The sequence below is a fragment of the Punica granatum genome, chromosome 1, assembly GCF_007655135.1.
Source record: "Punica granatum isolate Tunisia-2019 chromosome 1, ASM765513v2, whole genome shotgun sequence".
Classification (NCBI taxonomy): domain Eukaryota; kingdom Viridiplantae; phylum Streptophyta; class Magnoliopsida; order Myrtales; family Lythraceae; genus Punica; species Punica granatum.
The window spans coordinates 42,965,445-42,977,594 of NC_045127.1; the positions used below are offsets into that span (position 1 = coordinate 42,965,445).

Consider the following 12,150-nt stretch of genomic DNA (forward strand, 5'->3'; position numbering starts at 1 on the left):
CCGTCCTTGCAATTTTAGTTTCATCTTTTGGAAGTGAGAGGAAGTATTCGTTGCAAAATGAATCCTAAGGTCATTAGATGCTGCAACCTATATGGGATAGAATTACTTTCGGAAGACTTGGAAAAGAGTAATCAGGATTTAAACTTCAATTTTGTAGGAACCATGCAGATACTGGATGCAAGGCACATCGAGCTGTTCTTGAACAAGGGATACCAGGAGGTAACTTGGGAATACCAGGTCATAGGATCACACGACATCAGAAAGAGTGCAGATGGAGCTTCTGGGGCCATTTTCGATGTGAAACACCTCGATGACCCCTCCACCTCTGGTAAATCTTAAAACTCTCTAGCATATCTTGACGTCTTTCTTACTAATTTGCAGAAGAATGATGGTACTGATCTCCCCATAAATTGTCAAATACTATTCTTTCTCCTTTTAGATTCAGTTACTAGAGCAGGCAGCAAACCGAACTACAACAAAAATACCATGACCAATTGCCTATTTGACTCCCCTCACCATCTACTGATTTTTATGTTCTTACCCGAAATATGAAGCAGGTCTAAATGTCAAATACCATGTCATGAAAGCTGGAGTGGATGGAGAAATCGTTTCAATTAGGATCTCCCAGCAGCTTCTTTAATCGGATCCAAGATCAACAAGAAATAAATTGATCCATTTAGAAGCAAGTTAAAATTGAAATATAATATTTCACAGCAGGGCGACTTGGCATCTATTCAAAAACTGCAAATGATGGTAGAGCTAGTCTGCAGGCAATTTCTACGAACTGCAGGATGAATAACTGATTTTATGAGTTGTTAGTCATCCCTGCACATCATCTCTTCTCTTGACACGATCGAGCTGAACAGTCACAGCTTATATATGCATAAGCCAAAGGATATGGTGAGAATATTATAGATTCATGAAATACTATTGGAGCAAATATTAGATCATAGCTTATAGCCTAGTTTTTCTTCTAATTTTATCCTCCAGGACAAACAAAAGTTTTATTGCACCAGGAAATTGCTTTTTACTAACAAATATGTTGCAGAAGAGACTGCACTGAGAACCCGATCAAGGCTGCAGCGATAATGTGTTATCGATAACTTTGATGTTATGGGATTTCACTTTAAAAGAACAATCGAAAAATGAATTACCATTACCTGGATTTCGACAAATTAAAATACTCGTTTTGCTTTTTATAAGTCGATTAACTCTCCTAAATAAAAAAAAATTAACAAGGACAAAAAGGAAAAAATAAATAAAATTCTCAGCTTGGGAAATCGTAATGATACATTAATTTGAGTTCCTCTGCCTCAGTTTTATGGGATGAAGTCCTTCAAATTTCCTAAAACATCGAAATTTTCTCCCTTGGCTACAAAGTTCATCAATCATCACAGCCAGTTGAAGAAACTGATAACTAGTGGCCTTTTTCGAGGGCCCGATTGAGTTCTTTTTCTTTCCTCAATGACAGTCGGCGCTGATGTACGATGAAGGACCTTCAGTCAAGGCCAATGGTGGTTATCATTCGTAGCTATCCGATGGCCATGTCCAAGGGATGAGATTAGATATTTCTCAAACATTAGGAGCTTGATTTGAAAACTTAAATATAGGGGACTTAAATTTAAATGATCATAAGTTCAGGACCATTTTTGGTGTGATCCGTTTTGTCCCCCATACAGACGATTGAAGTGATTCGCAATCGCAAGCAAACAGTTGAGGATGAAAGCGCGAAGGTTTCTGATAGGGAGGAAAAGAAGAGATCGGAGATGAAGCATTCGACGGCCGAAGACAAGGGCCGGGCCTTCCCTGTGGATCAAAATCTCCCCCGATGGCTGTGCCAGAACTGCCACCACTCCCTCTGCTTCGTCGGCGCTGATTCTTACGTCGAGAAGTACCTCCCCGATTCCTCTTCTCGTTCCGGTTAGTGAATTCCCGCCCTCCATTGCTGCGACTTTCTCTTCCTCAGTTTCGTTTTTTATCCCAATTGTTACTTGCCTGAGCTAGCTCGCCGGAGCTGAATTTTTTAGTGTTATAAGACAACACAGTCATATTGATTCACTTGATCATCCGATTGATTGCTCACTGTTGCTTCTGAGTGGCTATTTCGAGTCGTGATGGGAAAATTAGTGCTCAAAGCTTCATTTTTACAGTTATCGAGCAAAGTTCATCGCAGTTATGTTGCCCGCTGTTTATGTTCCATTTAGTGAATGCAGTTTCATACGTAGTATTCGATGTAATGTAGTATAATAGCCAGTGATTTTCTGAAGCGAAACGTGTGGCTGAATGTCTGCAGGGATGCATGTGTCTTCGATTCATGGAGCCAGCAGCGTGTTGGATTCGACTCGCATGGACAATTCATTCGTTGTGTTGCCAAAACAGAGTCCCCAACGTCAGGGACTTCCTCTGCACCCTCAAGGGGGTGGTCCTACGCAGACTGATTCGAGTTCATTGGGAAAAGTGATGGACGAATCATTCGTTGTCGTTTACAAGAATGAATCAGCTTCTGATGGCGGTGCAAGCCAGTCACCAGTGTCTGATGGAGCCCATGGTGCTCCCATTGCTCCGAACAATTCTGGGTTTAATGCAACTGTAACTGTTCTCAAACGTGCATTTGAGATTGCCACAACGCAGACCCAGGTCAATTATGAAATTTCCAATGCAGCATGAATTCTTTCTTTGCCTTTTGCTTTGAAATTTCCACTTTCATCCCACTGCTGGTATTAATTATTTCCAGTGTGTATTATCTTCAGGTGGAGCAATCTTTGTGTCTTGAATGCATGAGAGTGTTGTCTGATAAACTTGATAAGGAGGTTGAAGATGTAAACAGAGACATTGAAGCGTATGAGGCCTGTCTCCAACGTATGGAAGGTGAGTCACGCGATGTTCTTAGTGAGGCAGATTTCCTCAAGGAGAAGCTAAAGGTACGGCTTACGAGTGTTAATGTTGCTTATATTTCCTACTGAGCTTGGTTGATTGATGGTTCTCAATCTCATGTAACCAGGTCAATCATCCTTTGGATGTAAGACATAAGACATGCATGAGCTTTGGATCTAGTATGGTATGGAGTAGATAAATTGAAAATTCCCGAACTCTTGGTGTGTGCTTTCTGAAATGCTGGATAACGCTTAATTTTATCATTATCAAACATATTGTTCGATACTTCTCATTGTTTTACTTGTCATAACAATGCAGTTTGTGTGTATGCCTCTATGCCCCCACCAACAGAAAGCTATTTGTTAATGAGATCGGTTCTGATTGAATCATTTCTTGCTGACATCTAAGATTGAGGAAGAAGGGAGGAAACTTGAAGCAGCAATAGAAGAAACAGAGAAACAGTATGCCGAAGTTACCGCTGAATTAAAGGAATTGGAGACAAAATCGAACCGCTTTAAGGAACTGGAGGGGAGGTGTGTTCTTCATGCTTCACTGGCTAACAAGTTTGGGATTATATAACATTAGTCCATGGTTTCAGGCTTGGATTAACTTCTGCATAGCACAGCCTCTTGGCAATTAATATACGTTTCTGAACTTTCTGCATCAGGTATTGGCATGAATTCAACAATTTTCAGTTTCAGTTGATATCTCATCAGGTTTGTCCATCTTTTATATATTTGCCATATTCTAGCTGCTTCCTAGGAGCTGTAATGATTTATTATTGATCTGCAGATATTGTCAAAGTGATCATAATTTAAATGCTTTCTATAGTCTGGTCTTTTAACTTTCCTTTGGTAGATGAAAGCTGTCTTGACCAATTTCAAATGTTCCTCCTGTCTTAAAACTGACAAAACTCTATGGGGCTTTCTATATTATGCCTTCCACTTTATACTCATTCATTTTCTTGTGTCGATGAATCAGATTATTTATGATTGCTGCAGTATCTTGTGAAAGTTAAAAAAAAACCACTAGCATCAGCGCATGGAAATAATATCGATCTTCTCTGAAGGATTTGCCATGTTTTAGTGTTGACAGTTTATAATGTTTGCGCTCGGAATTTGAATTTTCATTCTTGGTTTATTTACATGTTTCAGCCGTAACCTTCTCATACAAAATCATACATATACATATATATATATATATACACATTCATATTTCTTGCAGCCGCCTAACTAACACTTTTTTTTCTCTGAATAGCAACCAAACTAACACATTTCTTTATTTTGGGGGCCAAAAACTAACAGGAAGAAAGGGATGCAATCTTGGCCCAACTAGAAGTGTCACAAGCACATTTAGAGCTGTTGAAGCGAACAAATGTTCTGACAGATGCATTCCCCATCTGGCATGATGGAGACTTTGGGACAATAAACAATTTTCGCCTTGGACGACTGCCTAAAATTCCTGTGAGCTATGCTGAATTTTCTTGAGAAAAAAGAAAAAGATAAATAATAAAGAAAATTATAAATAAAAAAGTCTAACTGTTCTTTTTTGGTCAGTCAATCGACACTCTTTCTGAGTCCTGACCTTTGTTGTGCTCCGCAACTTTTGAGATGCCGAGAATAATTTTGAGCCTGTAAATCCCTCTTAAGTTCCAGCTGGCTTGACCACATTCTACGGATTCATTGCCAGCCTTTGGGGATTAAAGTTTTCTCTGAAATCTTTATGAAGGCTGAAAACAATTGTGTTCCTGCTTTGTGGTGTATATGCTTCTGAAATGTGGCTAATAATTTTAAAGAGCTGTGTACCTGTTAGGTAGTGTTTTCATGTAGGTGTCACAATGCTGTTGACACTGGTGTTCATTATAATGTCTGAAATCTTCAGGTTGAGTGGGATGAAATAAATGCTGCTTGGGGTCAAGCTTGCCTCCTCCTACATACAATGTGCCAGTACTTCCAACCAAAGTTTCCGTATCCTTAATTCTAGAAAATTCTTTAATTTACTTCATGAGTTTGTCGCAACTTTTTAGTGACAGTTTCCCCTTGCTTTACTACTACAGTTTCTTTCCAAGCAAAAGAATTTATTATGCGCCCCATTTGCTACTGTAATATGTTGCTTTGGATCTAAATTTTGTCCCATTGGAGGCTAGTTTTTAAGGCAAACGCTTTTCTTTTTCCTGCCTAGTTACATTAAGGTTGAATCGCTTGTGAAGTGTTATTCTAATTCCCATGTACATTTTTTTTTTGACTGGATAACCCATGTACAACTTCTGCATCTCTTTAAAGCTTTTTGCATTCCTAATCACTTGTTAATAGTCACACTTTCTACAGTACTTTTGAACAGTTACTTAAATGGTTTATTTTCAAACTCCAAGGAGTTTAGCCTAGTGGTAAGGAGGAGCTTAAGTATCCACCCAATCCCGGGTTCAAAACCCCTTGGAGCCACCAGAGCGCCTTTGGCGTGATTACCTGTTCCGTGCGCCGCTGGTGGTTCACGGAGCCTCGGGGATTAGTCAGGCGAAGCCTAGATACCCTGGGTTAGCAAAAAAAAAAACGTTTATTTTCAGTAAAAGTGATACTTTCCAGTTGCTTTGAGCTTTAAAAGCAGATAGACTATCAAATGTGCTGAGCCTCTCTTCAGTAGCAATTTGTTTTGACAAGATTTTACAAAGTGTCAGTTATGACCTCCTTTAACTTATTCGAACTAGATATCGAATCAAGATACTTCCCATGGGTAGCTACCCCAGAATTATGGACCTGAGCAACAATACTTATGAGCTGTAAGTATGAATAAGTTCCTCATTATTGGATTGATCTTTGTTTTCTATTCCAAACAGTACCTTGTCTTTTGGTTCTGAAAAACAGTAAGGTCATTGGATTCACTACTAACTTCATCTTATTAAGCTTTGGATTTAGTTTCATTATCATGCATCTGATTTAGGTTTGAGTCGATTCTTTGCCATCTGGAGGTTTTGACAGCTTAGAATTTTGTAGGTTTGGTCCAGTGAACCTGTTCTGGAGCACGCGCTATGACAAAGCTATGACTCTGTACTTGACATGCCTCAAGGACTTTGCTGATTTTTCCTACTTAAAGGATCAAGAAAACAGCATACCGCCTGAAAAATGTTTCAAATTGCCTTACAAGTAAGTTCTCACATGGAACAGTACTTAAATACTGAGCTAGGAGTCAGTTGCATATTTACTTTGGTTCCTCTCTGAGCACCCATTGTTTGAATTCAAAATGCTACCATAGATTTCTCAATCATGTTCCATGGACCTAATTATGTGAATAAGCACAAAAGAGTTAGCTGACTCAGTTTTTCCCTCGACAATATGCAAAGATTTACCTGCAAGATCCCCCAACGCTTGGAAATCTACTATGTTCTCCTGAAAGTGAACTGATTGTTTGGAATATTGACCCCCTCACTTTCTCTAATTGCTGCTGTGCGGTTGTGTGGACAAACATAATCAGTCATATATAAGTAAGGGTTCGTTTCCTAGGATATGCGCCTGAACAATCATGGGATAATCCTGGACAGTTAGTAAACGTATAATATTCTTGCAGGATAGAGAACGACAAAGTCAAGAGCTACTCAATCACAGTAAGCTTCAACAAGCAGGAGAATTGGACCAAAGCCCTGAAGTACACTCTCTGGAATCTAAAGTGGGCTCTCTACTGGTTCATTGGGAACACCAACTTTCAGCCACTCTCTGCGACAGTGTCCCAACGCACCGATCCATCAGCTGTTGGGACTTTGTACCCAAAGCGTGGGACTGACCTTAAGTTTGGATCACTCAACTCATAGACAGAAGCCGGCTGTATGGATTATTTGTAAATAGCCTGTAGAGTAGAAACAGTAAACTTCCCTGCCCACCTAAAATTATGATAGAAAGCATCGATATGTGGATAATGCACAGGGTGAACACTGTATATGTATCTTCCAGCTGACGTGTTTCTAGTGACCTTCGAAAATTTCAGCTCTCATGCTCTGCGCGTGATTACGGTGTATGACAAAGGAGCATTACTTTTATGAATACCAATTCGTCTTGTTGTGTCTCACTCATTCACGAGGATATGAATTGGGTTGTCAGTGGATGAATGTTCTGAACGTAATTGGCATTCGAGTGAATTATTAGAGATGAGAACGGGCAACACATTGATTTTTGCTACAACGTAGTTCCATCTTGCCAAACATCAAATCCTTAGCAAAGTTTGGTATGCAGATTAATCGAGCAATTCCTGGCAAGCTCAGTGGGGGATTACAGTTAAAAGATCCTCACTGCCATTAAATTCATCTCGAACTCCTCTATTTACCACAATCCATTGTGTACGGGAGCGCATGTGATTAGAAACACCATGCGAATGGCGCAGGAATGAATCGTCAATTACCCTCAAGTATTATAGCTTAAGCAAGGTCTTTGAGGAGTTTTAATTCGAAACCGGCAACCGAAAGATAAGTAGCAACCTCCTGAAAGTGAGATTATTGTCAATAAACAAAATAACAGAGAGCAGTAGAGCACGGAATTCTTCCAAGTCACTTGCAAAAAGATAATTAAACCTTCAAAATACAAATATCCATGGCACTGATCAAGTAAAGAGAGAAAACATCCTCCTAATACGAATAAATATTGGTTTACAATTTGAGGTAACATAGTATCAGACTAAGACTTTGGAAGTGCAAATCTTCGTATTTGTCGATGCAGAGGACCTAAATTGCCAGTTACAAGGTGACGTGCTTATTTCTTTAACCTAAGCTCTATGCTATCCTAACGACTCTGAAAGAGAAGAAACAGGCCTAACCTCGGTCTCAAGACCTCTCTTCATCTGACTGAGAATTCGGTGGCCCCGGGATGGAATCGACAAAGAACTCTTCCACTGAAAAAAGATAGAGCAAAGTCATTATTACTTGACAGATATCACAAGCGTGGCATTGCACGAGGAAAAAGTTTCCACATGAAATGATGTAAATTCTATATTGACTAGGATGGAATCCACAGGATAGCCAAAACTCAATTGGAATGCAGAGCAAAAGAGTAGATCATATAAATTAAAACCGCATATCGGATCTCAATTGCTTGCCTGCTGCTCCGGAGTTGCACAGCTCAAATTAGCAAACCAAACAATACAATGAAATAAGGAAAAGCATGGAGCAAGAATCAGTCTACCTATATCCTCTTGCTCAGGAGAATCGAGCAAAATTTCTGAGTCTGAAGGAAGAAATGGCGAACCAGGATAGTTTCCTAGGGCTCCTAAATCTGCAATTTCAGGAAAGATGGTTACATGATAAAATCCCTTGGTAATAAAGTAAAAGGGTTGATGCATAGTAGTGACTCAAAGAAACTGATTAAGTTTCTACTGAAGTCTAAGGCACAGCATACCTCCCAAGTTCGACAGATCCGCAGTCAGATCTGAAAGACTGAAACTCCACTGGATCTGATCTAGCGATCTAAGGGACTCTCTAGAATTTCCAGGCCCAGCATCGTGCACTAGCTGCAATCCTACAGAACTTGCAACATCTGATGTAAACGCTGTGTCGAGTGCTGATGTATCCACTCCCATTCCCGATATCTCAGATGCTGAGAAGGGGAAGTGGGTGCTCGATACAACTGATGCCGGACTCACAGGCATCTCAGACATCGATGACATGGCACTGCTTGGTGGAATTGCTGGTGCTGCATCAGCTGTACTTGTGTCCATCCCCACACTTTTCAAAGACAAAAATAACACCACTTAGCATGACCTATAATATTCAGGTTTATGATACAGTACCCATAAGCTGATAGTAAAGGTGAAAGAGCAATTTTATACATGAAGAGGACCGAAGTATTCTCAGATTATTCAGTTTGATCAAGTCTTTATGCTAATATAACAGTAAAGAAATGTCCACCGCCATGGTAAACCCAATCTTTTGTTCCGATATAGTGCTATAGATCAGAAACTAAAGAAAATGTGGCGAATGTTCGAGGTACTTACTCATTCCCAGAGTTCATGCGCATGGGCTGATAGTTTGTAGGAGCAGGAACTCCATTAACCACATGACAGCTCGAAATTCCACATTGCATGGGATTGAGATGAGGTTGACCTGGTGCTGGCATCGGAGGCTGCTGCAGGACTGGGTATCCCATGGGTAAGTTGTTAACTGCGCTGCACATGAGCATAGATGAATAAAATTGGACAGAAGGGATTATAAGAATAATAGTTTTTACATAAAAGGACATCTTCATATCAAGTCATGGAATATCTAGAGAATGTGATTTACTTTTGGTGAAATGAGAACTTACCGGGCATGGGGTGAATTCCATTCTGAATAGGCGCCAAGGGAACCTTAGGGACTGGGTATTTCATGAGATGATACTGATGCTCTAGTAAGTGGTTGAAGAGGAGAATTTGCTTTTTCAATTTTAACCTAATATAGTATGCCCTGAAAAAATCAGCATTTTCCTCTTCCAACTTCTGCCACACTGGACGAACAATTTCAAATGATGAGTAAGGAGCAATGGAAGAGAAAACCAGCTGATGGCTAACAGGATAATTATTATTTATTAGCGGAAACAATTCCAACGTCTCTGAGTTGTTTCCGTTTGATTTCGCAATCGGATTTTAAGATTTTAATTTTAACTTTAACTCTACTCACTACACAACAAAAATCAACTCTTCAAAGTCAAAAAGGTGAGCCCCATACATAAATCCACATACATCTCCACTATACTCAATTCAATTTTTAATACTAAATTCTCTCAACTATTCATTACTTTTTCACAATTTTTCTCATAATTCAACAACACAATCATTACAACCCAATTAAAATCAAAACTCAACTCTACTCGACTCTAAAACCAAACACACTATTCACACCAAATAGCATCATGTGCATAAATTTCCACATCATAACCAGAAGATTAGTATCAAAGGATAGAAAGGCAGAGAAGTAAAGATTTTTTTTTGTACCTAATGTTGTAAACCCGGGATCTATCCTTGCCCGATGCAAGAGAGTTTTCACCACCTCATCTTTATTCATATATAGTTGTAAACAACGCTCTATTAGATTTTGGACCTACAAGAGCAACATTTGGAAAGATTGATAAATGAATGCTTGTTCCTTTCACCGATCAAATAGTAGAGCATAAATCAAATATTAAGCTCAATAATATTGTCTTACAAGTTCAATATCTTGGCGTGAGACTTTCTTGTTTTCATTGCTTGATGTTGAGATTGAACTGGAGTCTGGTAATGGAGCCTCTGTCGTGTGGTTATTGGGAGGATCACTTTGAGAATCATGCGAGGCTTGGTTTGAAGATTGTACTTCTTGTTTGGCCTAAGGGTTTAAGGATTGTTAATTTCAACAGGAAGAAGAAAAAATGGACAGAAATAATGGAAAGAAAAACAAGAGCAACACAAATGTTTGTTAATGAACCTGTGGGTTCTTCATTACAGCAAAATGCAGGCTGCCCACATCTCCTTCTCAAAAACAGTCCAGTTGCAGTGCAGGAAGCTCCAGATGATCAAATTCCGGTGACTTTCAGCATAGAAGTGCTTTCTGGCAAATAGAATAAGCAGAATTAACAACTGATTACCGAGATAAAACAGATAAGCTCCTCAAGATGGATAAGGGCCACACAAAATACAAATAACACAAGCTGTACTTCACCTGGATATCCAAGCCTAAAACGAAAAAGTTCAAAAGAGATTCAAAATTTAAAGAGTGACTTGGTTCACTGATGGATGGTAACTGATTGCGAGCCAGAAAATGCTGCGACTCACATTAATTCCCCAGGGTGAAGGCAACATGACCCGATTAAAGAAATAAAAGAATTTCCAAAATCAGATGCAAAACAATCGAAATCCATCATGGAATACAAAATCGCCACATAAATATTTTTACATCTTAAAACTGTCAGAAACTAAATTCTTTCCCTTTTTTTTCTTTTTTGGCAACGATAGTGGAGCCTCGCGATAATGCTCTCATAACAATGTGCCAAGGCATCTTGCCTTGTAGAGAAGAAAAATAATGAATAACCACTTCCCAATTCTCTTCAAATTCGCATGATCAGATTCGCACATTATCAGCATTCAAAAGGAGAGCAACGAGTCGTCACATGATGAATTGTCATATCAAATTCACCATCTCCCAACTTGGCCATGCCAGATGAAAAAGGAGTTTATGTTATAGAGCCATTATCCGTCCTTTTACTGCTTTCTTCTCTTTGCTGCTCTTTTTCGGGTATGAATGGCCCCATTTATTACTCTTTAACAGACATAAATGGAAACTCTTCTGTCACAATTTAACGAATAAACACTATTGCTACGGCAAACAAGACACGGAGTTAAATTGCTCGATATCCCTTATCACTGAGAAATACCGCAGCCTCAATATTCATCGTTCGCCGAATACGGTGAGCTAGTTCGAGAGCAGAACATCAAATCTGGATTCGACCAGCAATGCGTGAAAAACTGGAACAACATACGAGAAACATACGAGGAAACAAGATCTGCCCAGAATTACCTCCCACGAAGCCGCAGAACCTCCAGAAAGCGTGCAAGTAAACTCTTTTTCGACGAGTTAATAAGAAGCAAAGCGTCCCTTCAAAGACCTGAAGCAAAAAGAAGCTAGAAAAACCGGGAGACGGCCGAGATGGAAGGGAAGAAGCTGCTCCTGCTGCTTGTGCGGCGATGGAAAAGCTACGTGCTTTCAGCGCTTTGAAGCTGAGCAGTGAAGACTGATTGAAGGGAGGTGCCTGCGGGAACCGCTCCGGTGATATTTACAGGAAGCTGAAGAGGAGGAACCGGGGATGGCGAATTGGGCAGCCGGCAGTCAAGACAATCAGTGGACTGTCGGAAAAATCCGGTTGGGTTGCCGAGATAGAAGGGTGAGGGTTTCTTACGACATTACTGAGCTCGAAGGGGAAGGGAAGAGAGAGAGAGAGAGAGAGAGAGCAGACAGCGGAATTTGGAAGGAAAAAAAAATCTCTCGAAAAAATTAATTATTATTTGCTTTAGCGGTGTTTCCGCCCCTTTTATACTTTCCATTTTCCCTTCCCAAGAAATTGGTTGGAAAAGGGAAGAGAATTTTTTTTTTTAATTTCTTCTTCATTTTGTATATTTTATTACAAAAAAAATTACATTAGCTACCACAATTTCCGTCATTATTCTCACTTCTCGACATGTAATTTAAACTTGGCACACCATATCGCAAATCACCAATTCTCTGTTAAATATGACACGTTATTTAGTGAGCATTTAAAAAATATTTTATGAAAAGATGAATTGTCTTGCTAGACT

The 12,150-nt window shown here is 39.6% G+C and overlaps 2 protein-coding genes across 6 annotated transcripts; one reads left to right on the forward strand and one right to left on the reverse strand.

Annotated features, from left to right (window-relative positions):
- Positions 1-295: 295 nt before the first annotated feature.
- On the forward strand, positions 296-6,930 carry LOC116192047 (beclin-1-like protein). Of its 4 annotated transcripts, XM_031520449.1 has the most exons (12): positions 296-328; positions 1,680-1,920; positions 2,294-2,637; positions 2,751-2,921; positions 3,002-3,058; positions 3,283-3,407; positions 3,542-3,590; positions 4,179-4,337; positions 4,756-4,841; positions 5,579-5,650; positions 5,865-6,014; positions 6,436-6,930. In XM_031520449.1, the coding sequence occupies exons 1-12, from the start codon at positions 311-313 to the stop codon at positions 6,674-6,676; spliced, it is 1,713 nt and encodes a 570-aa protein (XP_031376309.1). In that variant the 5' UTR covers positions 296-310; the 3' UTR covers positions 6,677-6,930. The 4 variants fall into 4 exon arrangements, with proteins under 4 accessions (XP_031376309.1, XP_031376312.1, XP_031376311.1 ...); XM_031520452.1 differs by lacking the exon at positions 4,179-4,337; XM_031520451.1 differs by lacking the exon at positions 3,002-3,058.
- Positions 6,931-7,055: 125 nt separating this feature from the next.
- On the reverse strand, positions 7,056-11,852 carry LOC116192049. Of its 2 annotated transcripts, XM_031520456.1 has the most exons (10): positions 11,375-11,852; positions 10,286-10,408; positions 10,031-10,186; positions 9,820-9,925; positions 9,153-9,332; positions 8,845-9,010; positions 8,250-8,575; positions 8,037-8,126; positions 7,672-7,746; positions 7,056-7,339 (listed from the first exon to the last, which is right to left on the reverse strand). In XM_031520456.1, the coding sequence occupies exons 2-9, from the start codon at positions 10,298-10,300 to the stop codon at positions 7,679-7,681; spliced, it is 1,107 nt and encodes a 368-aa protein (XP_031376316.1). In that variant the 5' UTR covers positions 10,301-10,408; positions 11,375-11,852; the 3' UTR covers positions 7,056-7,339; positions 7,672-7,678. The 2 variants fall into 2 exon arrangements, with proteins under 2 accessions (XP_031376316.1, XP_031376315.1); XM_031520455.1 differs by lacking the exon at positions 7,056-7,339 and having other exon boundaries at positions 7,384-7,746.
- Positions 11,853-12,150: the final 298 nt, after the last annotated feature.